Consider the following 26,172-nt stretch of genomic DNA (forward strand, 5'->3'; position numbering starts at 1 on the left):
GGGACAAGGACAGGTAATTATATCTATCATTGCTTAACATCTGTGTTTGGTAATCCATTTGGGGAGTCCATTTGGGTACCCCCCCGAACGGACTACCTACCAGAAATGCTATTTTTCTGTCACCTCGCCTCTTAATTTGTCCAGGCTGTTCTTGGAACTGCAACACAGTCTTATACACTTGAATAGGAGTGAACTAGAACCAGGCCATGTGACTGATGTGATTAGCTGAAATATGAGGGTTTCCAGTGTTATACCGTCGATATGTGAGGGGGGCCCGGTGTCATACTACTGATAGGTAAGGGGCCCAGTGTCATACCGCCGATATGTTAGGGGGCCAGGTATCAGACTGCTGAAATGTGAAGGGGCCCAGTGTCATACCACTGATAGGTAAGGGGGCCCAGTGTCATACCGATGATAGGTAAGGGGGCCCAGTGTCATTCCGTTGATATAATATTGGTGATCTATCCATACTTTAACTCCTTTTCAGAAAGTGCCAAGAGTGGCGTAAAAGAGGCTATTTGTGCACAAAAACTGTTTAAAAAAATGGCAAACCCAAAGTTTGTGACTTTTTTTGCCACATAAGCACAAGGAGTTGATGAATCTCCAACAGTATGTTAGAAGCAAGAAAAGTAGTGTAAGGATCTGACACACTTTGACGTGGGCCGAATTGATGTAGATGACTGGGACATCTACAATATGACTGGTCTTATGGGTTGTTCCTGGTGTATATTGGTTAGTACCTACCAAAAGTTCTTCTAGGAAGGACAACTGATGAACCAGCAACGGAGTCATGGGAACCTAAAGCTCATCAATGCATGTGAAGAATGAAGGCTCGCCCACCTTGTCTGAACCCAGAGAAAAGCCTCTGGAGCACAAGCTGCTGTAAAGCTTCTGTTGGCTGGGCAGTATTCACACCATGTTGCCTGTTTCAATCAAACACAACCGTGGTAGTTTTCTGGCATACAAGGCATAAAAATTGTAAGCGTTTGTGTAAAAAGGCAATTAGTACATAAAGATACTTTTTATTTTGGTTCTGTGTCACTTCTCTGAAGAGGCCCTGCCAGAAATCTGGCATAAATGATGGGGGAAATGTATGGCAGCAATGAGCTGGTGCACATTTCCAGCAAAGGCTGCCTTATACATGGGGAGGCATGTACCTGATCATATATGAGGCGCACCCTTTATTGACTCTGTGGCTAAGAAGACTGGCATTAAATCTGCCCCAATTAATTTTACACAGAGCCCAAAACCCAGATACGTTTTAATTAATACATAAATGTAATAAAAACAAATGGCAAAAGTGAGATTTTGAGATCCTGTTTTTTTAATAGGAAATGTGTAAATTTGTACACTATTACATCTAGAAAAAAAATGGATCACTGTAATTTTGCAAAGGATACATTTTTCGAGAAAGATTCACCCAAAAATCTGATTCCCTGCCAAACAAAAAAAAAACTTGGTATGAAAGCCTAAAACAAGTGTAAAAGCACACAGGGAATCTCAGCTTGTTATGTATGGGATGCATAGCCATAGACCATAATGTCATATGATGGTAATGCAGCACTTTCTATGCGGCCTGAGCAAGTGTTCAGAGTGTAGGGCATCGCTGGTCCTTTGATTCCAAAGGCTTCAAAGAACTTGGGTCCAGCTAGGGATCGATTGCTCTGATCGTCAATGATGGCATACATCTTTACTGCGTTCTCTGGTTGCCCTTCTGGATAAACTCTGATTAGACATATCCTAGCACAACATTTATCACTTTGGTTCTCCCCACATACTTCTGAGCATGAGCAGGAGACCGCTGTGGTAGACTTGTTGTTAGCCTGTGGCTCCCCGCCATGGCTTGTAGCCGGACTAGAGGTAACTGCGACTGCTGGATTGCTGGTGGCTGAGGTTGGATGCAAAGCTGAGGGGTGTTTGTCACTATGACACTCTTCACACTTAATGGCAGATTTGCAGTCCTTGGCCATGTGTTCTAAAGAGGCGCAGCACTTGAAACACACCCCAAGTTCACTGAGTATTTTCTTGCGCTCCAGCATAGTTTTGGTCCTGAAGCCTCTACATTTGTTCAACGAGTGTGGTTTTTTGTGAATGGGACACTCACGATTGAAAGATTTATCTCTTGAGGAAACAGTGTGCTGTTTATCAGTGGGTACCGCAGGTAGTGGCAGGTTAGTCTTTCTGACACTTACACTGCTCTTCAAGTCCTTGCGTTTATGTGTGACGCTTTCATACCTTAATGAGGATGTTGCTGGAGCTGCGGTGTTAGGCTCCAGGAAGTCTAGGCTAGGGTCATTCCTCATTTGGGCCTGTTCATCAATGAACTTGCAGAATTGAATGAATGGAGGAAAGGTGACATCATGTGACCGTTTGTACCTGGAGACGCACACTGCCCACTTCTCTTGCAGACTGTGTGGCAACTTTGAGACGATTGGGTTCACCCCATGGGCGGTGTCTAGGTAGCACAATCCAGACAGACGAGGATCTTTTTTTGCAGGTTCCAGCTCCATAAGCAGATCACTCAAGTCCAGAAGCTTGTGGGCTTCCTTAAGGTTGATCCTTGGAACATTTTGCAGTCTCTTGAATAGGGACCTTTCTATGGCTTCAGCGCTACCATAGGTTCTTTTGCGTCTTAGCCAGGCAGCAGCGAGACCTGATTCTGCTTGCCCCACATAAACAGTCCGAAGACTTTTGATACGGTTTGAGGAGTCAGGACCCAACCATTTAACCATAAGGTCGAGCTCCTGTTCCGCAGATAGGTTGAGGTCAGCAATGGCGGCCTTGAAGGTAGCCTTCCAGGCTCTGTAGTTCTCTGCACAATCATCAAACTTTGAGAGGCTGGTACTGATCAGCTCTCTGCTCACCATAAACCTGGCAAATTCAGACATGTCTGATCCTTCACTCCTTGTTGCCGTGTTAGCTTGTGGTGCTCCTTGGGCGTATAAGCTGCGTGGCGTGAAAGGGTGAATTGCTCCCGGGTAGAATGATGTCGCTGCAGGGTTGAGCTGTGGTATAACCTCTGGAGATTCAAGGCAGTTTTCGACTGTTCTGTCCCCACATGAGGCGAATGAAGATGTGGCAGGTATATAGGGGCTGGGAGAGGTCCTACCTTCGTTTCCTCAATGCAGGGCAGACAGGACCATGTTGCTCAGCGTCCAGAGAGATGATGCACATCAGGAATGGTGAAGTTCAGGCTTGTTTATTTGGAAGTCTGGACATACAGCATATGATGGTAATGCAGAACTTCTCCAGGAATACAGGCAACTACTTATAATTGTGGTAGTAAGTGTGTGTGTGAGTAAGTGGTCGAAAACTGATGCCTTCTGCTGCTCAGTCCAAGGGTGTCTCTCCCAGAGAACATGGAGACTAGTAATAGTGAAACAGGAAACAGTTACCCTTGAACCAGGAAGCGAAGGCATGTACAGAATTAATTAACTACAGGCTGTCATACAGGAAAAGGACAGCAGGTGGCAGCATGGATTACAAAGAATACAATCTATGTATGAACGGTATGATTATATCTAGATGAAACAGCACAGAATCGTCCCGACCTGACCTCCAAAGCAGGTACTGTGCCACCCGTTGTTGTTGCCAAGGTAAAGTTTCCTTACGTTTAAGTTAGTTTTCTCAGTCGCAAAGGATTTTGTTTTCTTTATCCTGTGGCTTTGCAAAAGCAGGGTATGCATTACATGTGAATAAAGCCTGAACTTGTGTGCAACCCATTGTCTGTGTCCCTGTTTCCTGCATTGCTACAAGCATCTACCTGAGGGATTCCCCACAACGCATATGTGGGGCTCTGTCAACGTAATTTTGCTGATAGAGCCCCATTAAGCTTATCATCTATTACAGTGGTCATTCTCCACAGCTCTGTCACTTATCTATCATGACCACTAGGATCCCCACAGTCATTAGAGCAGGGGTCTTGTATTTGTACTGTTGCTCCATTCATCTCTATGGGACCACTTAAAATAAGTAGAGTTTAGAATTTGATTAACTCTGGCAGTCCCAAACCAATGACCGGATCAGCAGCTCACATTGTGGATCATCGTTCTATTCATATGAGACAGAAAAAGCACCCGTGATCAGTGGGGTCCCAATGGTCAGATCCCGAGTGATCTACTTTTAATTCCTAGAGGGCACCTGTCCACACTGCCAAAAGTACCAAGACCTGGTTTAATAACCACAGTATCACTGTGCTTGATTGGCCAGCAAACTCGTCTGACCTTAACCCCATAGAGATTCTATAGGGTATGGTCAAGCGAAAGATGAGAGACACTAAATCTGACAATGTAGACAAGCTGAAGGCTGCTATCATACAACCTGGGCTTCCATAACACCTCTGCAGTGCCACAGGTTGATCTCTCCATGCCACATTACCACATTGATGCCATCATTCATGTAAAAGGATCCCCCACCAAGTATTGAGGGCATTTACTGGATAGATTTTTCATTTGGCCAACATTTCTGTGCTAAATATTTTTTTTACAGTTGGTTTTCCTTGGCTGTAACCCATAATTGTCAACATTAACAGAAAGAAACACTTGAAAAAGTTCCCGCTGTTTGTAATGACTCAGTATAATATATGGGGTTCACTTTTTCAATTAAATTACTAATAAAACAATAACTTTTTGATGATATTCTAATTTATTGAGATGCACTGTTGTAGATACTTATTAAGCTATAGCAATGTCACACAGCTACAACTGGTGCAGACAATCCGCATCTCATGGGGCTAGGGTAACTGCTAATCTCAACCCCTGAGGGGAGGCATAAACACTGCAATGGGATTGGTTGCTATTAGCATTAAAGACAGTTCTACTCAGGCTGGATTCACACCTGCGTTCAGTTTCCGTTGGGGTTTTTGTTCCCCGTTCCTGTTGAAAAATGCAGAGAGAAAAATCCTGCAAGCAGTCCTGGCGGTAACCGCTATTTAAGCGGATTGGGTTTCCATTTTCCAAGCAGAAACCGGAGCACAGGTGTGAACCTAGAGTAAAAGATAACATCATTTACTGTACAAAGTACGTCCTGCTATCCCTAAGGAATTGTTCAGTGAAGAAAGTACCCCCCACCCAATAATGGTAGTTTGTGCTGGTTGGGCCAAAGCGGGGAAGTATACTGCACGGAGGGGCCACTGTGGGGAATTATCCTGCGTGGCATGAATGGGGAGGGTGCATGCTTTCTGAACAGCCCAAGGCCCATGGCACCCTCAATCCTCCCAAATAATAATAATTGCAGCTTACCACTTGCTTCTTTAACCATTCCCACCAGTGACATTTTTTGATTTTCGTTTTTGACTCCCTGCCTCCCATACCCTACTTTTTTTATTTTTCTCTTCACAGAGACATATGATGGCTTAATGTTTGGAGAACAAATTATTCCTCAAAATGGTACCATTTATTATTCTGTACAATGTACTGGGAAGCTGGAAAAAAAAAGGTCAGATTTGGGTGGAATTTTTTTGTGGTTCCAGGTGTACTTTTTAGTTATGCCATTATTGCTTTGATCGTTTTTTTTTTTAAAAAAAACATTTTTTAGACAAAGTAGCGAAAAAATGGCGGTTCGGCACTTTTTGATTTTATTTCTCACCATACAAGAATAATATTTTTATAGATGGGTAGATCAGGCATTTCAGTATTGAAGTACTTTTATACGTGTTCTAGGTAAAGGGGGAGGTTATGATTTGAATTTTTTATATATTTTTTACTTGCATTTATTAGACCTCCTCGGACCCCAGTATGAAAGGGGGGGGTATTAATGCATGCATTCAGTGGGGACTGTATAAAACAGGAGAGAGCCCGTGGCTATGGCATCTGCTCAGTCCGAGCAGCCACCAAATTTAATTACCTGTCATCCGCTGTACCATTATGGTGGATGGTGGGAAGGGGTTAAACATCAGTTTGAGAGCCATTTTATTATAAGTCGTTGTAAACATTTTACATGTGGAAGCAGAATGAGGGCCATTATATTACATGTGGGCACTGAAAGGGACATTCTACTGAGTGTGAGGGACTGAAGGGACCATTAAATAATGAATGCTCCAAACAAAGCCTTATTTTATAAACCTTTATAAGTGATCGCTATCTGGAGGTTTCCTGTTGAGATATTTTATCACTACGGATATTTTGCTAGAAAAGGTTGAGAAAAGCTGGTCTAGAGCACTGGCAACTAGTGATTTTGTAGTGGGGTCTTCACAACTTTGATTTATTTTACCCACAAACACCTACAAATAAAATAAAAACATTAAAGTATTGTTTTAGTTTTTAGTCATAAATGTAAAAAAAAAAGAAATAAAAAATTACAAAGCATGAAGAGAGCCCTGAAATTGATGTCACAGCAGAGACACAGGCCCCATGAAAAACACCTTGATGCAACAGTGAGCACTGCCCCCCCCCCATCATATTTTAAGTGTTCGCTTCATTAGTCTCATTTGTCACACATGCTGCATCAGTCCTCCTCTCACACAGAGTGAACCCCCATGTTCCTTTCACACACACAGCTATAACCTCCAATGTACCCCCATTTATCACACAGGCTGCAACCCCAATTCTCAGTCTCATACAGACTGCAACCCCATTTCCCCTTTAGGTCTCAAGCAGCCTGCCCATTCCTCAGTCTTGTTCATGCACCGCCAGCATCACCCATCTCTCACTCTTGCTCATGCACCTTTGGCACGACCACCCCTGCTGATGCACCGCTGGCACAACCCATCCCCCATTCTTGCTCATGCACATCCGGCAGCCTCCCCCATCCCCATTCTTACGCACTTATGGCACCCCCACTCACCACTTTTGCTCACACACAGCTGCACCCTCACTCCCCCTATTGCTCACACACAGCCTGCACTCCCCATTCTCTGCTCTTGCTCACACACAGCTTGCACCACCATTCCCTCTATTGCTTACACACAACCTGCACCCCCAATCCTTCTATTGCTCACATACAGCCCGCATCCCCACTCTCTCATTGCTCATACACAGCCTGCTACCCCACTCCCCCTCTTGCTTACACACAGCCTGCATCACCACGTCACCCTCTTGCTCACATAGCCTGCACTCTCCATTCCCCCCCTCTTGCTCAGACACAGCCTGCTACCCCACTCCCCCCTATTGCTCACACGCAGCCTGAACCCCCCCACTACTCCCTCTTGCTTACACTTGCTGTCCCTTCTCTCCTCTTTACCTTCTGTCAGTCTCTGTTCCCAGCAGCTTCCTCTTCCTGTGTAATACCATACTGTCCTATGCGATCCAGAATAGCGCTGCCCATACAAGAGTCTAATTACATAGTCATGATGTTATCAAGGGTTCTTTAGCCCACGAGTTTGTGGTTGTGAATACACTCACCGGCCACTTTATTAGGTACACCATGCTAGTAACGGGTTGGACCCCCTTTTGCCTTCAGAACTGCCTCAATTCTTCGTGGCATAGATTCAACAAGGTGCTGGAAGCATTCCTCAGAGATTTTGGTCCATATTGACATGATGGCATCACACAGTTGCTGCAGATTTGTTGGCTGCACATCCATGATGCGAATCTCCCGTTCCACCACATCCCAAAGATGCTCTATTGGATTGAGATCTGGTGACTGTGGAGGCCATTGGAGTACAGTGAACTCATTGTCATGTTCAAGAAACCAGTCTGAGATGATTCCAGCTTTATGACATGGTGCATTATCCTGTTGAAAGTAGCCATCAGATGTTGGGTACATTGTGGTCATAAAGGGATGGACATGGTCAGCAACAATACTCAGGTAGGCTTTGGCGTTGCAACGATGCTCAATTGGTACCAAGGGGCCCAAAGAGTGCCAAGAAAATATTCCCCACACCATGACACCACCACCACCAGCCTGAACCGTTGATACAAGGCAGGATGGATCCATGCTTTCATGTTGTTGACGCCAAATTCTGACCCTACCATCCAAATGTCGCAGCAGAAATCGAGACTCATCAGACCAGGCAACGTTTTTCCAATCTTCAATTGTCCAATTTCGATGAGCTTGTGCAAATTGTAGCCTCAGTTTCCTGTTCTTAGCTGAAAGGAGTGGCACCCGGTGCGGTCTTCTGCTGCTGTAGCCCATCTGCCTCAAAGTTCGACGTACTGTGCGTTCAGAGATGCTCTTCTGGCTACCTTGGTTGTAACGGGAGGCTATTTGAGTCACTGTTGCCTTTCTATCAGCTCGAACCAGTCTGGCCATTCTCCTCTGACCTCTGGCATCAACAACGCATTTCCGCCCACAGAACTGCCGCTCACTGGATGTTTTTTCTTTTTCGGACCATTCTCTGTAAACCCTAGAGATGGTTGTGCGTGAAAATCCCAGTAGATCAGCAGTTTCTGAAATACTCAGACCAGCCCTTCTGGCACCAACAACCATGCAACGTTCAAAGACACTCAAATCACCTTTCTTCCCCATACTGATGCTCGGTTTGAACTGCAGGAGATTGTCTTGACCATGTCTACATGCCTAAATGCACTGAGTTGCCGCCATGTGATTGGCTGATTAGAAATTAAGTGTTAACGAGCAGTTGGACAGGTGTACCTAATAAAGTGGCCGGTGAGTGTACACTCGGTAAGGATCTGGTCCTTGTCAGTTATAGTAAATGGCCAAGGGGGCCACACGGTGGCTCAGTGATTAGCACTGCAGCCTTGCAGCGCTTGAGTCCTGGTGTTCAAATCCTGGCAAGGGAAAAAAAAACCAAAAAAAAACCCACTATCTGCAAGGAGTTTGTATGTTCTCCCCATTTGCATGGATTTCCATTCCATATTCCAAAGACATACTGATAGGGAAAAATGTACATTGTGAGCTCTATGTGGGGCTCACAATCTACATAAAAAAAAAGTTATAGTAAATGGCCATGTGAGCTGTCTTTTTCCTATTACTGGTAAGGACATTTTGTCCCCTAGTAGTCAGGTCCTTAACTGAAGTAGCATTTAGCCAACTCACAGTGAATTATTTATATCCCCCTACTCCAGAAGGTACAGGTCCTCACCAGTGACAGTATTTAGCTAACTATGTGAACCATCATTTGTAGGAACCATTATTGCCCCCTATTGGTCAGATCCTTAACTCTTATAGTTAGCTGCTTCACAGTGACCTGGCTAAATTCCACTCTCTGTAAGGACCTTTATAATAACTCGCTCCAACTTCATTAATGTTTGTAAATTTCACAATAAAGATATTACATAATAAGACACCTTTTATCTTCATTATTCCAACAATTGTTTTTAAATCAACATAAAAAAATTGAAAAATATTTCTCAGCATACTGTGTGATTATTCCATGTATCATATACATATTGGTTTCATACTGCTGAGGTTCTTTTCAGTGATAGTATATGGACCACTCACACTGAACTGTATATTTGCTAAAATTCCATAATGACCTTTTCCATTCATCATATACAGTACATACCTCTCAACTTTCAAAGGACAGAGAGAGGGACAAAATATGTGATGCAGCAAATTTAGCTCCACCCACTTCTACATTGACTCCGCCCATTCTAACCTATTTCTCTTTTTGCATCCACACAATATAATGCTCCTACAGTCACCCTAATGGTATACTCCTCCACATTATAATGTTCCCCTTCAATTGCCCCACAGTGGGGGCAAATAGAGGGGAACCTGAAACTGGGGGAAACTAGAGGCAGACATATCTCTCTCCAGTTGAATGTCCCCCTCAATCTGACCCCCACAGTTTAAAGGGTTCAGACCAATATTGACAAACAAATGTACAATAAAAAGTATACAATTTTCCAATATACTTTCTGTATCAATTCCTCACAGTTTTCTAGATCTCTGCTTGCTGTCATTCATTCTGTTACTTCTAGAGGATAAAAGTCTGACCATGGTCATGTGACTTATGGTCCATGGTCATGTGATGAGTACACAGGTGCCGCTCGTTATAGTCACAGCACAATAATCAGACATCTGCCTGGTAATGACATGTGCACCTGTCTGTACATCACATGACCATGGTCAGACTTTTATCCACTACAAGTAACAGAATGAATAACAGCGAAAAAAGATCTAGAAAACTGTGAGGAATAGATACAGAAAATATATTGGAAAATTGTATATCTTTCTATTGTACATTTGTATGTCAATATTGGTCTGAAAGTGGCCAACCCCTTTAATGTCCCCCTTTATCTGCTCCTAGTTTAATGTCCCCCTTCATCTTTCCCAATTTAATTGCCCCCCTTTATCTGCCACCAGTTTAATGTCCCTCAATATGTCTTCAGTTTAATGTCCCCCTCCATCTTCCACCAGCTTAATGTCTTCCCTTCATTTGCCGCCAGTTTAATGCCCTCCCCCCCAAAGTTTAATATAATAAAATCACTGATACTCACCTCTCCTCGCTCCCCTGACTCTTCTCTTTAAAGAGGACCTTTCATCAGATCGGGTACATGCAGTTTTATATACTGCTGGAAAGCTGACAGTGCATTGAATTCAGCGCACTATTGGCTTTCCCAATCTGTGCCCGGTGTAAAGCGCTATCGGTCCCGGTAAAGTAGCACTTTAGTGTCAGAAGGGCGTTTCTGACACTTAGCCAGGGACGCCCTTCTGCCCAGCAGCGCCTATCGCGCTGTACTGTGGAGCGGGGAGTAAATCCCCCCCTCCTGATAATACTCGTCTATGGACGAGCTGTGTGAGCAGAGGGAGGGGGCGTTCCTTCCCGCTCACACAGTACAGCGCGATAGGCACTGCTGGGCAGAAGGGCGTCCCTGGCTAAGTGTCAGAAACGCCCTTCTGACTGTAAAGCGCTACGGTACCGGGACCGATAGCGCTTTACACCGGGCACAGATCGGGAAAGCCGATAGTGCGCTGAATTCAGTGCACTGTCAGCTTTCCAGCAGTATATAAAGCTGCATGTGCCCAATCTGATGAAAGGTCCTCTTTAACTGTTCAGGGAGCTGCAGGCACGATGAGAGTAACTTCATCACATCACGCCTACAGCTCTTGGGACCGGAGCATAGAGAAGGGAACAGTGGTGGAGCAAGAGCTGTCCACTCCTGCTTCACCATTGTATTCAACTCATCTGCATCCTCTCCAGATGCAGATGAATTGAATCCAAGACATGCCTCCTACCGACCGGGTCCATGGTAAAGGAGCAGGAATCCAGGACAGTTCGGAGGTATGCATATACTTACAAGGTTTCATACTAGTGAAGTCCTTTTCAGTGATAATATATAGCTGACTCGCACAGAACCGGCTATTAACTACACTCCAGAAGGAAATTTTCCATGTATTTTTATATAGCTGATGTTCTTTCCAGTGATGGGATTTATTTCACAATATGCAAATGAGCAGTCTGGAGCACTGCGGGCAGCTCCTTTGCGACACCCCACACTCCTCCCTCTCCTCTGGGCAACAGGGAGCTATTCTAAAATCTCACTTGGCCCTGTGTTATTGCACTTGCACCTGAAGTGTGAAACATAGTTAGGTGCAATGGAGCTGCCCTCTGTGCTCCAGATCAATTATTTTTAGATTGTGAAATTAATTATCTTAGCAACCGAGGCACAAATTTTCATGGGAGAAAAAGCTGTTGCATTAAGGTGAAACTGACCTAACTGAAGCTCAACAATAGTTAAAATGGGGAAAGGGAAAACACAGCCCACTCACGAGACCTTCCATGGAAGTCAATATCCTAGTTCCCACCGTTGTCTATGGATAAAAGATACACGGACCAATGAGCCCTATCGGCTTAAAGTGAAGTCAACACAGTAGAAAGTATTGTGTCCAGCAGTCAAACGTATCCAATAAAACTTAACTTTTAATAAAGAAAAAAAAACATTTACAACAAAAATGGGATGCTGAAAGCAAAAATTAACCCCTATTGTGCATAGAAAGCATCTGGCTAACTAACTGAAGTGCTGGTTTTATACGCTTCACCCTGGTGGCAGACTCCCTTTAAACCTTTCATGCAAAATGACGTGAATATACATGATTCGGGCCACTATGTACTAGCCCATTTGCCAGGCCAATAGACTGCCGGAACTGGGTTATGAGATATTCCAATTCTGGCAGGGCGGGAGAAGACAGGAACTCTGCCGCCACGGCGTAAATAAAGGCTTTAAAAGCCTGTTGGCGATCAGGTGGCATCTGCCGGCAGGTAGATGCCACCTCATAGCCAAAGACGTCAAAATGGTCGTCGTCGTCCACCCTCTGCTGCAGTCCATCTTGTGGTGTTGGAGACTCTGGCTGCGGCTCATCAAAATTGCCCGAAGTTCTGTGAGAACCAAAACATACATATATGAAATATACATTTAACACAAAAAATAACAAACAATCAAATTCAATGCATTTACTACTTACGAGCATTGTCCCCTGCTGGGCAAGATGAACTGCAGCTCATCTCTATGCGCAAATTTTTTGCGCTTGGAAGGAGAAGACCCACTCCTCATTGCCTTCCGTGCCTCCTTCATAAACCGGCCCCGTACAAGCTTCCACCGTTTCCTGACATTGTTTTCTGGAATGGAACAAACATACAGAGAAATGTAAACAACTCATAAAACTCTCCAGGCAAAAGGGTTTGCAATAGAAAAAAACAATCCGGTCTGTCAGCAACTTGTTTGGATGGAAAATGTCCTTTTATTGGAAAAAGCAGTACACCACGCATCGGTCCACACTGGAGAAATGTCCCAGTATTTTCCATCCATACAAGTTGCTGACAGACCAGATTTTTTTTTTTTAGATTTATAAAATTAAAATTATATATATATATATATATATCTCTATACACACACACTATATATAAAGGGAACACTCCTAGATCTGAATGAATGAAATATTCTCATTGAATACTTTGTTCTTTACAAAGTTAAATGTGATAACAACAAAATCACACAAAAATCAATGGAAATCAAATTTATTAACCAATGGAGGTCTGGATTTGGCGTCACCCCCAAAACTAAAGTGGAAAAACACACTACAGACTGATCCAACTTTGATGTAATGTCCTTAAAACATGTCAAAATGAGGCTCAGTAGTGTGTGTGGCCTCCACGTGTCTGTACGAACTCCCTACAACATCTGGGAATGCTCCTGATGAGGTTGCGGATGGTCTCCTGAGGGATCTCCTCCCAGACCTGGACTAAAGCATCTGCCAACTCCTGGACAGTCTGTGGTGCAACATCACGTTGATGGATGAAGCAAGACATGATGTCCCAGATGTGCTCAATCGGATTCAGGTCTGGGGAACAGGCGGGCCAATCCATAGCTTCAATGCCTTCATCTTGCAGGAACTGCATTAGGAGGAACCCAGGGCCAACTGCACCAGCATATGGTCTCTCAAGGGGTCTGAGGATCTCATCATGGTACCTAATGGCAGTCAGGCTACCTCTGGCGAGCAAATGGAAGGCTCTGCAGCCCTCCAAAGAAATACCACCTCGCACCAGTACTAACCTACTGCCAAACGGTCATGCTGAAGGATGTTGCAGGCAGCAGATCGCTCTCAATGGCGTCTCCAGACTGTCACATGTGCTCAGTGTGAACCTGCTTTCATCTGTGACGGGCACGGGGCACAAGTGGCGAAGTTGCCAATCCTAATGTTCTGTGGCAAATGCCAAGCATCCTGCACGGTGTTGGGCTGTGAGCACAACAACCATCTGTGAACGTTGGGCCCTCATACCATCCTCATGGAGTCGGTCTCTAAGGGGGCATTCACACTACCGTCGGACATATTTGGGAACGGACAGTTAAGGACACCCACGGACAGTAAAAGAACGCACCCGATGTCCATTTAAATCAATGCAAAATGTCACGGACACAGCTAGTGTCCGATGTTAATGTCCACACAAGATTTTGAATGGACATTAGCAGTGGACACTAGCTGTCGGACACCGACAGTGGTGTGAACGCTCCCTAACAGTTTGTGCAGACACATGCACATTTGTGGCCTGCTGGAGGTCATTTTGCAGGGCTCTGGCAGTGCTCCTCCTTACACAAAGGTAGTGGTAGAGGTAGTGGTTCTGCTGCTGGGCTGTTGCCCTCCTACGGCCCCCTCCCCGTCTCCTGGTGACGCCTCCAACATCTGGACACTACGCTGACAGACACAGCAAACCTTGCTACAGCTTGTATTGATGTGCCATCCTGGATGAGCTGCACTAACTAAGCCATTTGTGTGGGTTGTAGAGTCAGTCTTCAATTCTTCATTCAAAAGTGACCAAAACATCAGCCAGAAAGCATTGGTACTGAGATGTGGTCTGTGGTCCCCACCTGCAGAACCTCTCCTTTATTGAGCGTGTCTCGATAATTGCCAATAATCTCCATCTGTTGTCTATTCCATTTGCACAACATTATGTGAAATAGATTGTCAATCAGTGTTGCTTGGAGTTACATTGTGTTGCTTAAGTGTTCCCTTTATTCTTTTGAGCAGAAACACACAAAACATACACTCACTCACACTCACACTCACTAGTCCAAGTTTTTTTCCGAGCTGAGAAAGTTCCCCATTCTGCATATATGGCCTGGCATATATTTATCCAGGCCGTATCCCGGGCCTTCCGGTCTGAATAAAGTGGATCCGACTTTTCCCAAAGATTGGGATGAGAATGAACCTGCATCGAAAGTACAGGAAAAAAAAAAAAAAAAAAAAAAAAAAAGGCTATACACGGTATAACAGAGCAGAAGGAGTGCCTATAGTATAATTGGATTAAAAAGAACAAAAAAAAAAAAAAAAACACCTATCATGTCCTTTGAGATGGGAAGTATTTCTATACCACTAGAAGGGCTACTGTATGGGATGTTTTGAAGGGGACATAATACAGCGATCGCCCCATGTAGCGATCTGCAGCAAAATGCCATTCACTGACACGCTGCAATTTCCAAATACTTCTTGATTGGAACAAATTTGCAAGGCACATTCTATTGCAAAGAGTGCACCTTGCAAATATGTTCTGCATCTGTACAATCTAGTTACTTTCTCAATGAGTAGAGAGACGTTCACGTCCATCCTGTGGCATGCAGGCTTCTTGGCCATAGTTGGAAGAAGTGTCTGCAAATACAGAAATAGAAAAAAAATTTATTAATTCTCGGCCATTTCAATAACATGCAAGCAAATGTAAATTATAATGCAATTCATAAATGCACTATTCAGGGTCTGTCCATGCACATGAATTTTATCCCCTATGAATCCCTGTACAGCCTGCTATTTTCTGCATAAAAACCCATTAAAATAAAAATTAAAAAAATCTAGTTCTATATGCAATACTTACATTAAAGGATGGAGAAGAAGCTTGCAAATAAATATGAAGAACTTCTCTTGCAGACTAGCAGACAGTTCTGTAAAAGAAAGTTTCATTAGTTTTACATAAACGGTCTTTTTTTTATTTTATTTTTTATTTTTTTTTAGTGATGGGCTAAATAAGTACACCCATATACCTTTTTAGGCAGTTCGGCAGTTTTGGATCAGTGTCCAGTTTTGGATGTGCAATATAGCTGTTAAAAAACAAATAAAATACACTTATTACAATTTAAACATATAAAATAGGTCTATGTTTACATAATTTCTCACTATTCACCATATCTCTCCTGTGCACCCTCACACTGCTACTATACCCAATGAACCTTAAAGGGGTTGCCCAGTCACAATAAGCGTTACCTGGTATTCACAGTTTTGCACTTTGGCCATCTCCGGTGGTCTGAAATCACTGAAATGGATGAAACAGCAGCAAGCATTTAGGACTAGCCATTCCATTCAGACTGGAGTGCAAAACAACAAAATTCTTATGACCCTTGTGCAAGATAGCCACAGGGGAGGGGGTAACTTGTTGTGACCAGATAGATACAATTAGAGATGAGCGAATAGTATTTGAAACTCTAGTTTTGATTACCTCGCTCCATTTGGAGTGAATGGAACCGGGCGAACACCAAGGGTTTAAGCGCCGGCCGCTTCCATTCATTCCTATGGAGCGAGGTATTCAAGACTACAGTTTCAAATACTATTAGCTCATCTCTACTAGCAATTGTTCCATTAATATCCATTAATAACCTGTTCACCCCTTTACCTAGCAATCTACATCCCTCTAGTACACCCACATAGTGTTAACCCTTGCCCGACATCTGCCGTACTATTACGGCGCATGCTGGGTGTGTAACTATGGCGACCGCCACAGCTGCTGGGTGTCTACTGCTTTACGCAGTGGACAACTGGTGCTAATGTCTCCGATCGGTCCCTGGACCAATCGGAGATATTAACTCCTCCGGCGCTGCGGTCAAAGGCGCCATTTTCCCGACGGCGCATGGGCGCCACCATTTTGCCAGTGATCGCCGGCACCTAGAGCATGCTCCAGGGCCGACGTCACATTTCCATGACAGCCGGGAGCCTTGTAAAGGCTCCCAGCCGGTCTGCTTTCTCTTTCTTTTGCAGGCTGGTCTATGCAGCCTGAAAAGGAAATGATGATTTTTTTTGCAATGCATTAGCATTGTAATGCATTGCATTAGTGTTCAAGACCCCTAGGGGGTCTAATAAATGCAAAGTAAAAAAAATATAAAAATTATTAAAAGTTCAAATCACCACCCTATCCCTAGAACACATATAATAGTAGTTAAATACTGTGAAACACATACGTTAGGTATCCCTGTGTCCGAAATTGCCCGCTCTACAAATCTCTAAAAATATTTTTCCTGTACGGTACACGCCGTAGCGGGAAAAATAATCAAAAGTGCCAAACCGCCGTTTTTTTCACTGTTTTGATTCTGATAAAAATTTGAATAAAAAGTGATCAAAGTAAAAGCAATTCCCCAACATGGTAGAACTAAAAAGTACACTCGGTCCCGCAGAAAAAAAAAAAGACTCCCTATGTATCCCCGTACACGGACGTATAAAAAAAAAAAAGTTACGGCTGTCAGAATATGGCGACTTTTAGAAAAGTTTTTTTTTTTTTTTTTTTTAACACAGTTTTGGATTTTTTTTTTTTAAGGAGTTAAAATGTAAATAAAACCATATAAATTTGGTATCCCCGGGATCGTACCGAAACACAAAATACAGGGGACATGTCATTTTGGCTGCACAGTGAACGCCGTAAAACCGAAGCCCGTAAGAAAGTCACAGAAATGCATTTTTTCTTCAAATCCACCCCATTCTGAATTTTTTTTTTCCCAGCTCCCCAGTACATTATACAGAATAATTAATGGCGGAATCATGAAGAAAAATTTGTCCCTCAAAGATTAAGACCTCATATGGCTCTAGGAGCGGAGAAATAAAAAAAAGTTATGGGGTTTAGAAGGAGGGGAGTCAAAAACGAAAATCAAAAAATGTCATCGGCGGGAAGGGGTTAATAAACACTCCTCAACTCATAGCACCCCAAACACCTTTCCAGCAGCTCCCTAGGTGTCTAAGACTGAAGCCCAACATTGTGAATCCCACCTGTACCTGCAAAATATCTGCAGCAGAAATTCTGCTGTTTCCAAAAGCGTTGTGTTTTGGGAAATTACAGCAAGTCAATTATACCTACAGAAACGCCAACAGTTTCCCTATAGTTACCACCATACTGAAGTCCAAATTAATAAAGTTGATGTATAAGCCAACTTACAGAAACACGCACAGCATTTTTTTTGTCTCTAAAGCATGCCAATATCACAGGAGTACAGGATGTGTTTGAATGGTAACCCATCTCTAAAGAGAATAGGCTCCGGACTCTCCTCAGACTATTGGACCAAAAGGTACCAAGCAGCCCGAGGCTTACAGCTGCCTGCCCCCCCCCCCCCCAGTACACCACGCACCCCATATTTCTCCCTCCGCATCTCCCCTCCCCACACTACAGCACGCACCACAAACCTCCACGCTCCTCCACTGCATTTCTCTTCATGCAGACCTTCTTAAAAGCAAAGGCACGCCTTCTCAGTCACATGACTTGAGCGTATCATGTGACTTTCTGACGTCAGAAGGTCCTTACTGAGTATAGTATTTACCCTTTACCGTTGTTTGCCGCTATTCCTATAAACTGTTCTCATATCTAGTACTGGCAGATTGCGCTGTACAGTGATGCACTTCCGCCCACACTGACCACTTCCGCTTACTCTGGGACAGGAAGTGACAAAGATACAGGTTCAGCACTCCCTCCCAGCGTGCTATTTCAAGCCAGGCTGAGCACATAAACTGAGAAGCCAGCCTCAACAAGCTGTGGATACTGCTCCTTGGTGTCTGATATACTTACAGCCGCGGATACTGCTCCATTTTGCAACTGCTCCCCGAGTACTGCAAGAGGTAAGAACTTTCTGACCTATTTGGTCTTCTGGACACCAGGAATAACACTTGGATCTGGATAGTAGTTACTTGCCTGCCCTCTCTGGACCTAGTACAATAACATGTGACCTCTGCAACTCCAATTAACTGTCTGTGTTCCTTCACAACACTATGAGAGTGATGGGCGATGAGTCTTTTAGAGGCTTCTTCATAAGAACTAATGAGACTATGATTTATGACCTTATATTTCTGGTGTTACTGTTATTACTGATCGGGAGACTAGTGATCTGATGCAAATATTGCTGTACGGGACCTCTTCGCCTTATTCACCCTATAACTTACCTATTTTCAGCATGCTACTTGAGGAGATCACCCCCCACGTAGTGGATTTCGGGAATCAAGATCGGATCATCTAAAATTGACTGGACTGTTACCAATCGTATTCTGTCTTATAATTATTTATACTTTTGTACCATAGGTGAGTCTGAACTGATCCCTCTTGGATAGTTTATTTACTTTTGATGTATTGTTATGTATAGCTAATACTAGTTACATTGAGACATTACCTACTAACCTTAGCTGCATTGATGTGATTATTTAATACTAGTGACATATTGAGGCTCTACAGAGATATATTCATTATTCATAGATATTACTACTGATGTATATTATTATTATTATTATTGTATTTTATTTTATTTTTTTACTGCATACATTTTTGCGACTTTGTATCCTCATCCGTATGTGTATATCAGAACAGACTGAGTGCTATTGTTTGTTCACTCTTTCATTTGTTTGTTAAACTATATTTATATGATGTTATATATCACGACCTACAGAGTCTGATGAAGGCAGCAATGCCGAAAACGTTTACTGCACTGTAAGAATGTTCTTTTGAAGAAAATATTATTAAATCACTTCTTCAACTCAATCTAAGGAGTGCTTGCATTCTTTGTACTGACTGTCTACAGGACGGCTGCTTGCTTAGGGCTTTTTGGGCCTGTACGCCACCGTTGTTTTGTCCTGTACGGATGGTGTGTAACTTCTGATTGGCCGAGGAGATGCTCCTCAATCCCTCCATCTTACTGTCACCTTAGTCCTCTGTGGCATCGGGTGCCCAACGGTGCTTGATTAAGGTCACACTTGTACCCCTATGGCCTATATTATTAGGCTATATCTGTCAGCTGGGGCTCTGTAGGGTTCTATTCTCACTGTCTGTACCGTATATAAAACCACATCTATCTTCCTGGTAGAATTTGCTCAGTATTTATACATACACCTTTTTCTACTGTGTGCGCACACACACACTCATATATGTATCTATACACACTTGCACAAATGGCAGTCTGGTAGTATAGAATAGGTTATTCATGCATTATATATAAACTCTTGCTTGGTAGGGTAGAACTCTGTGCATGTGTAGTGTGGGTATATGCCATCCTGGTAGACTTTAACAAAGGACAATAAACCTCTGTGGTGTATATATAAAATATGTATACACGCAGCCATGTACACCAGCCTAGCAATATATAATGTACTTCTCCCCAACACCCACAAGGGTCAATTATTTTTCAGGAAGCTTCACCACTATATAGATACTTCTTTATCACTATAGTTCTGGCATTTGGGAGTACCCAGAGGAAACCCACGCAAACACAGTGAAGACATGCAAACTCTGAGCCACCATGCTGTACATTATATATAGACTCTTAAATACACCAGCATAGTCTGTGGGCCATGTTTCAGGACTGACTATGGTTGTGTGCATCGTAGTGAGTTATAAAATCCAGTGAGCTCTTGAAATGCCTTGTCTGCACAGATCCCAATAGTCTATTGGAAAGATGTCTTTTTCATGGCCAGTTTACATTACCTTTCTAGAAATAAGGCTATGGCCTACACTCACACAACTGAGGTACAAAAACAGCGGTGAAAAACCTGCTTTTTCATGACTGGCACCCAATGGGTGATTGTTTTCACATATTAATCATACATTTGAGTGTATTGAGGAATCTGTGAAAATGGACAAAAAAAAATAGGTTGTTACATTTTTGTTTTTCACATTGCATGGAACGGTTGGGGACTAATTGGAAAGCATAAAAAACTGAATCACATGAGTAAATCATTCTCGATTTCTTTATACCTACAGGATCACATGGATGTGTGTGTATGTATATTATATATGAACGTCTGGTGGTGTGTGTGTATTATAAAATATATAAATATGTTTTGTTACATTCTTATGAGGCTAAGTTCACACTTGTGTGGACCCAAATGACGGAGAGCCCTTCTACTAAAACAGTGGTTCCCTGCGGACCCCATAAACTATAATGGGGTCTGTTAGGTTTGGGGGCGTTCACACTACAGTCTGTGTCCTACAGCTAATGTCCGTTCAAAATCTTGTGCGGACACTAGCTGTGTCCGTGACATTTTTCATTCATTTAAATGGACATCGGGTGCGTTCTTTTACAGTCCGTGTCTGTCCTTAACTGTTCGTTCCCAAAGATGTACGACTTTTCAAGCGGACAGAAAAAACCTACATGTCGGGTTTTGCTGTCCGCTTGAAAAGTCTGACATCTTTGAAAATGGACCGTTAAGGACACTCATGGACAGTAACTGCAGGAAGTTCCACAACAAAGTCTTTCTGCTAAGGCACCCTAAGGGCCCCTTTACACGGAGTATATGCTGGCTGATTCTGATCGTGTAAACGTTCCGAATCGGCGGCGTTTAAAACGGATCCCATTGCTTTCTATGGGAGCCAGCATACGTGCACTCCCCATAGAAATGAATGAGCTGCTTTTTTTCCAAAAGCAGCCCATTCATTTCTATGGGGAGTGCACGTATGCTGGCTCCCATAGTAAGCAATGGGATCTGTTTTAACGCCGCTGATATGGACGTGTTACATGTTCAGAATCAGCGAGCGTATACTCCGTGTGAAGGGGCCCTAAGGCTAAGGCCCCACAGGCCGGAAACGCGGCGATTTGGCTTCAGCGGAAACACCGCAGGAAAAATCGTGGTGTTTTATACTACTTGCAAAGTGGATGGGATTTATGCGAATCTCATGCCCACTTTGCGGAAAAAATTGCAGTGTGGACACGCTGGGATTTCCAAAACCGTAGCGGTTTTGAAAATCGCAGCATGTCGATTATATCTAGGGAAATGCCGGCTGCTTTCTCATGGATATAATTGTAACAGAAAGTCTGCAGAAGAAAACTGAACTTTCTGTTCAAAGCGCTGCGGGAAGAACTGCAATGCGTTCACGCCGCGGTTGCTCCCGCAGTGCTTTAGCGCGGTGGTTCCAGCCCGTGGGGCCTTAGCCTAAGGATCCCTTCAGATCACGTTTGTTCCATCAGTTTAACAGATGCAAAAAAAAATAAATATATATAATATATATATATATATATATATATATATATATATATCTCTGAATGGATCCTAACAATGCAAAATGAACATGTTGGTATAAGTGTGTGTGTGTGTGTGTGTGTGTATGTGTATGTGTATATATATATATATATATATATATATATATATATATACACACACACTCATCTACGTGACCCTGTAGATATATAAGGATACAGAATGAATTATATGAATGAACTTTTTTTATACTGAATAAATTTTTTTTTTTTTTTTTTTTTTTTAATGCTTCCCAATTGGTCACTCTATTGCTGAGAGATTAGCTTTTTTTTTTTTCCTGATATGCTAATGAACTTCTATACTGGGGCACTGTTAAACTCTTTGGTATGGTGCGAGCTACAGTGATGCCCTTATTGCAATAAATGTTTTATTAGCACATCAAGATAAGGGCTCGTTCACATCTGCGCCCGGTCTCCGTTTATGCAGGTTTCCGTTTCCTGCACAAAACGGAGGCAGGAGTCGGAAACCTGCAGGACTCTTTTTCATACCCATCGATGTGAATGGGTTTGAAAGATGTCCGGCCGTGAGCGCCGGTGAGCGTTTTATGCTCTCGCCGCTAAACGTTTTTGTTTTTTTTTTAAATCGGACAAAGAGTCGGACATGCAGTACTCTGTGTCCGGTTATCAAAAAACGGTTTCGCGGTGGAGAGCATAAAACGGTCACCAGCGCACATGGGCAGACCCGGTCTGACCGTTTTCTGTCTTCTGCATGCAGAAGACGGAAAGCTCAGAACGGACTCTGGGCGCTAGTGTGAACCTAGCGTAAGTTAAATAAGTGTTCCCATAAATATATATATTTTTTTTTTGCAAATTTAATTACGGTATTTTAATTATTTATTTTTTGTTTGCTCCATTCACCATGTTGGTAAAATGGCATATCAATTTTACAGTATTTTATACATATTTACAGAAGTAGCAATACAAAATTTTATTCATAATATAAATATAACTATTCTTAGGGCTAGTTCACATGGGGACATGGAGGAGGATTTTGACAGCGGAATCCACATCATAATCCTCCTCCATACAATGTCAGTTTATGGAGACTGCTAGCTTTTTTTTTTTCTGCTAGCAGTCTCCGCGGTAAAAAATGCAACGCGTTTTTTGCGGCCCATTCTCTTAAAGGATGGGAAAACTGCCTGGAAGCGGTTTTTACAAAAAAACGCTCCACGAAAAGCGTGCCAAAGTCAAAAAGATTAGGAAGCGGTTTTTCCGGTGCCAAAATAAGCCACACGTTATTTATGTGTGATCTAAGTCTTAATAGGCCCTCACCTGCCATATAAACTCACTGGCACGCAAATGATTGTGTTGTTGTAGGAGTGGTGGAATTGGAGATGGAGCTGTCAGTTTCTCTGCCAAGCAGTTTGCAGTGCTCCTGAAAAATACCTAGAGCCACTGGCTTCTAAACTGAGTACTTTAGGTGCTAAAATAAACTTTTAGTTGCCTGTATAATGCTCTCCCCAATGATCTCTCCCACATAAAGGACCCAATCCCATGGAGTTTACGCTCCGTGTATTCTGTTTACGCGCTGTGTATTCTGTAAATTTTACACGTGTAAAATGTAGTTAGCCATTGAGTTCAATGGCTTTTTCGTATAATGCGAATAGTGTTATACGAACATGCCTTTGAACTCGTCCTTCCAACTGCCTCATCCTTTCTGGTGTAGTGACTGCTGTGAACAGGGAGTTAACTTATCACTTCCATTAATCCCCTATATAAATGTACAGGGCCCTTCACTACATAATCTCACCAGCAAAGTACAAACAAAACGGGAAGAAATAAAGCCAGTCAAATCTGCACAAAATATCAACTTTTCTAATGAGGATAGTTCATATTTCTATTCTATTTTAGATGCTAGTACTGTTGGTCACTTTGTTTACTCATTTTAGCAAGTGTTAAAAAGATTGGTATGCCAATGGGAAGTTCCTACTATCAAGTTTCTACCATCTAAGTGCCTGCAAATTGCCCTTCTCATGGGGGGGAAAAAAACAACTTTCCAGTACACTCTAGTACCAAAAATTTAATTTAACCCTTTTGCTGATAGGGGAATTTTCGCACTTTTTGACAAACTCAAATTAAAAAAAAAACTAGAAGGAAAATTACATTATACATTCATGCCCATATATTTTCCCAACGTATATTCTCCATTCCTGGCATATTGTGAAAAAGACCACTAAATCATGAGTTCATTTGTGAAATTTAGCATCAAAAACAAAAGGGTCTACACAAGTTGGCCAATTATTGTTGGAAAACTAAAGGTGATCATGCAACATTTTTTGCAACATTTGCATTTCAGCCTTTGAAAATCCTAGGGACATTGCCAGGTCTACAGTCTGCCTCAAGCAGGAAGATACCATACATGTCGTGTTTATGTCCAGTACAGTACTTGTCTGTATGCACAAGAAGTAATGAGATGGAAAACTCTGATGATCCAGATGCTGTAAACCTTTTTTAACTTATTAGGATATGCTGCCATGTGTTTGTATGAGAGGAGTAACTATTTCTGGCCATTATGTTCAGGGCCGTGGAGTTGGAGTCTGCACTAGAGATGGGCAAACCTCTGAAGATTAGTTTAGGGTTCAGCCTAAAAATTTGTTTTGGGTAGAATAATTTCGTCATGAGCCAGAAGTTATATTATTTTGGTCTTCAGATCCCAAAGTAGGTAGAGGCACATAGAAGCAGTAGGAAGAAAAACCCCACAAAGTTGTACTCACAATCTGTCACTTCTTCTGGGCATCTTTGCAGCCTGGCACCACCTCTTGGTCTTCTTCTGGCCTACTGGGTGGCGTTATGTGTCCCAGAATCACTGCTGAGGCCTTTGGTAGGGTTTCAACAGTTAAAGGGGGCATGTTTGTTTTTTTTTTTTTTTTTTTTTTTTTTTTTTTTTTTTAGTGAATTATATTTTTCCAAGCAGATCTTTTGATCGGAAACCTGAATGCTGGTGTAAACCAAACATAAATTGTTAAATTCTAAGTGTCTTAAGTGACTTTAATAGAGATGAGAGAGTACTGTTCGGATCAGCCGATCCGAACAGCACGCACGCGTTGAAATGAATGGAAGCACCTGGTACTTCCGCTTTGAAGCCGGCCGCTTAACCCCTCGCGTGCCGGCTACGTCCATTCATTTCAATGCGTGCGTGCTGTTCCGAACAGTACTCGCTCATCTCTAGACTTTAATTTTTATATGTGTAAATTTTATTTAATTGGGCAACAAACTTTGCATAAATTAAGATTACAAGTGATAAAAGTGGTAATCTAACAGATCAGAGAGAATTCTCTAGATCTGCTGTTATCAGGCGGTTTACCTGCGGCCCCTTCAGGTGACTGCTGTGGTGATCATTGCTCTAAGTCGGGGGATAGCAGCCTTCCTCGTATTGTGTGCCAATATTTTTTTCTAAAGTCATAGATGCTGACCCCTACATGAAAGTTATATAAGGTACACAATAATATTAACCAATTAACTGGTTGATTAAACTTGTAATTTTTTTTTTTGTGATTTTTGGCTCCAACTTTTTTTTTTTTTTTTTTTTTTTTTTTTCTTTGTGCACAGATGATTCTTCCCTGGTGTATATAACTTTTGGCTTAACACACTACTGATAGTGATTTGCAGTAGCAGGATGGTCTTTTTTTCTTGCATAGACCCATACAAATGTGTCCAGCCTTGTTGAAGTGGACAAACTCCTACTTTAGCATGTTCAGCGGCCATATCATACTTTGCTTTTTCACTTGCTGCAAGGTACAAAAAGCGAATTGCACAGGCACTTGCTGCCGTCTGACTAGGCAAGCTCACAGCCAGGGCACTAGGACGCCTGACCCTCTTCATTTCCAGTCCCATGGACTGAACCGAGGACAAAGGGTAGGTGAGTGTCCCTTCTTTTTTCATTTTACCCCACCCTTGTAAGTTGCATTAAAGGATTGTTCCACAATCATAAGCTATCGCCTATGTGATGTCTTGGAACCTGTGGCTCCTTTGAAACTTGACATAGGCATGACATTGTTCTTATAATTGTTGGTGGTCCCAATGATAGAGCGTCAGTGCTGAAACAGTTACCTCTTATGGATAGCTGAAATTCCAGTTCAGTTATTATTGTAGAACAGCCCTTTAGATATCTAAGACTAAACTACAAGTTTAACCAGATATCACCAGCTGGGGTAGTGAAATAGCAAAATACACAAAGCGAAAAGTCAGCTCAATGAATCCATGTGAACTTTCTCACATAAATTATTCCGATTATTTTGTATCCATGCCATGCTGTCTCATCCTTGCTTTGGCTATAGTTTAGATCACTATACACTGGTATGCAAAAAGAGGAGTGTCCTAAAATAATTGTTCATTAATCGTAAATGAGGCAAAATGTAATGGGAAAGATGGAACACCTAACCTCATGATCAGTGAGGGTCCCAGCTATTGGATCAATAAATTTCTTTCGGCTCACCCATTAAATGTCCATCATTATGTGTCGGTGTGCACGGAGCCTGGTGGACTTGATCCAGCTGCAAAGTATCCAAAGTAGAAGAAATCCAGCACCTTCCCGACATTGCGTTAAAACTTCAACTTTTATTCATATACGTTA

General features: G+C 42.6%; 2 protein-coding genes across 4 annotated transcripts in view; one reads left to right on the top strand and one right to left on the bottom strand.

Moving 5' to 3' along the window:
* Positions 1-11,806: 11,806 nt before the first annotated feature.
* On the bottom strand, positions 11,807-17,870 carry LOC142201331 (uncharacterized). 2 transcript variants are annotated; one of them, XM_075272171.1, is made up of 7 exons: positions 17,773-17,870; positions 15,375-15,431; positions 15,209-15,275; positions 14,914-14,988; positions 14,410-14,551; positions 12,310-12,463; positions 11,807-12,223 (listed from the first exon to the last, which is right to left on the bottom strand). In XM_075272171.1, the coding sequence occupies exons 4-7, from the start codon at positions 14,971-14,973 to the stop codon at positions 11,914-11,916; spliced, it is 666 nt and encodes a 221-aa protein (XP_075128272.1). In that variant the 5' UTR covers positions 14,974-14,988; positions 15,209-15,275; positions 15,375-15,431; positions 17,773-17,870; the 3' UTR covers positions 11,807-11,913. The 2 variants fall into 2 exon arrangements, with proteins under 2 accessions (XP_075128272.1, XP_075128271.1); XM_075272170.1 differs by having other exon boundaries at positions 17,766-17,870.
* A 149-nt stretch (positions 17,871-18,019) lies between these two features.
* The window catches only part of ZNF407 (zinc finger protein 407), a 360,082-nt gene continuing 351,929 nt past the window's right edge, over positions 18,020-26,172 (top strand). The window contains exons 1-3 of one of the 2 annotated variants that reach the window (XM_075270737.1): positions 18,020-18,201; positions 18,533-18,658; positions 25,335-25,458. The gene's annotated coding sequence lies outside the window, so the exon portion shown is untranslated. The remainder of the gene's footprint in view (positions 18,202-18,532; positions 18,659-25,334; positions 25,459-26,172) is intronic. The other variant, XM_075270738.1, reaches the window with a different exon arrangement.

This window comes from Leptodactylus fuscus, chromosome 4, assembly GCF_031893055.1.
Source record: "Leptodactylus fuscus isolate aLepFus1 chromosome 4, aLepFus1.hap2, whole genome shotgun sequence".
NCBI lineage: Eukaryota > Metazoa > Chordata > Amphibia > Anura > Leptodactylidae > Leptodactylus > Leptodactylus fuscus.

Excerpts from the sequence above, each read along its gene's own strand:
- LOC142201331 (XM_075272171.1), bottom strand. The coding sequence starts at position 14,973 with ATGGCCAAGAAGCCTGCATGCCACAGGATGGACGTGAACGTCTCTCTA. Across the intron at positions 14,552-14,913 it reads TCTCTCTACTCATTGAGAAA|GTTCATTCTCATCCCAATCT; the intron begins GTAACTAGATTG and ends CTTTCGATGCAG. Across the intron at positions 12,464-14,409 it reads TCGGAAAAAAACTTGGACTA|AAAACAATGTCAGGAAACGG; the intron begins GTGAGTGTGAGT and ends GTTCCATTCCAG.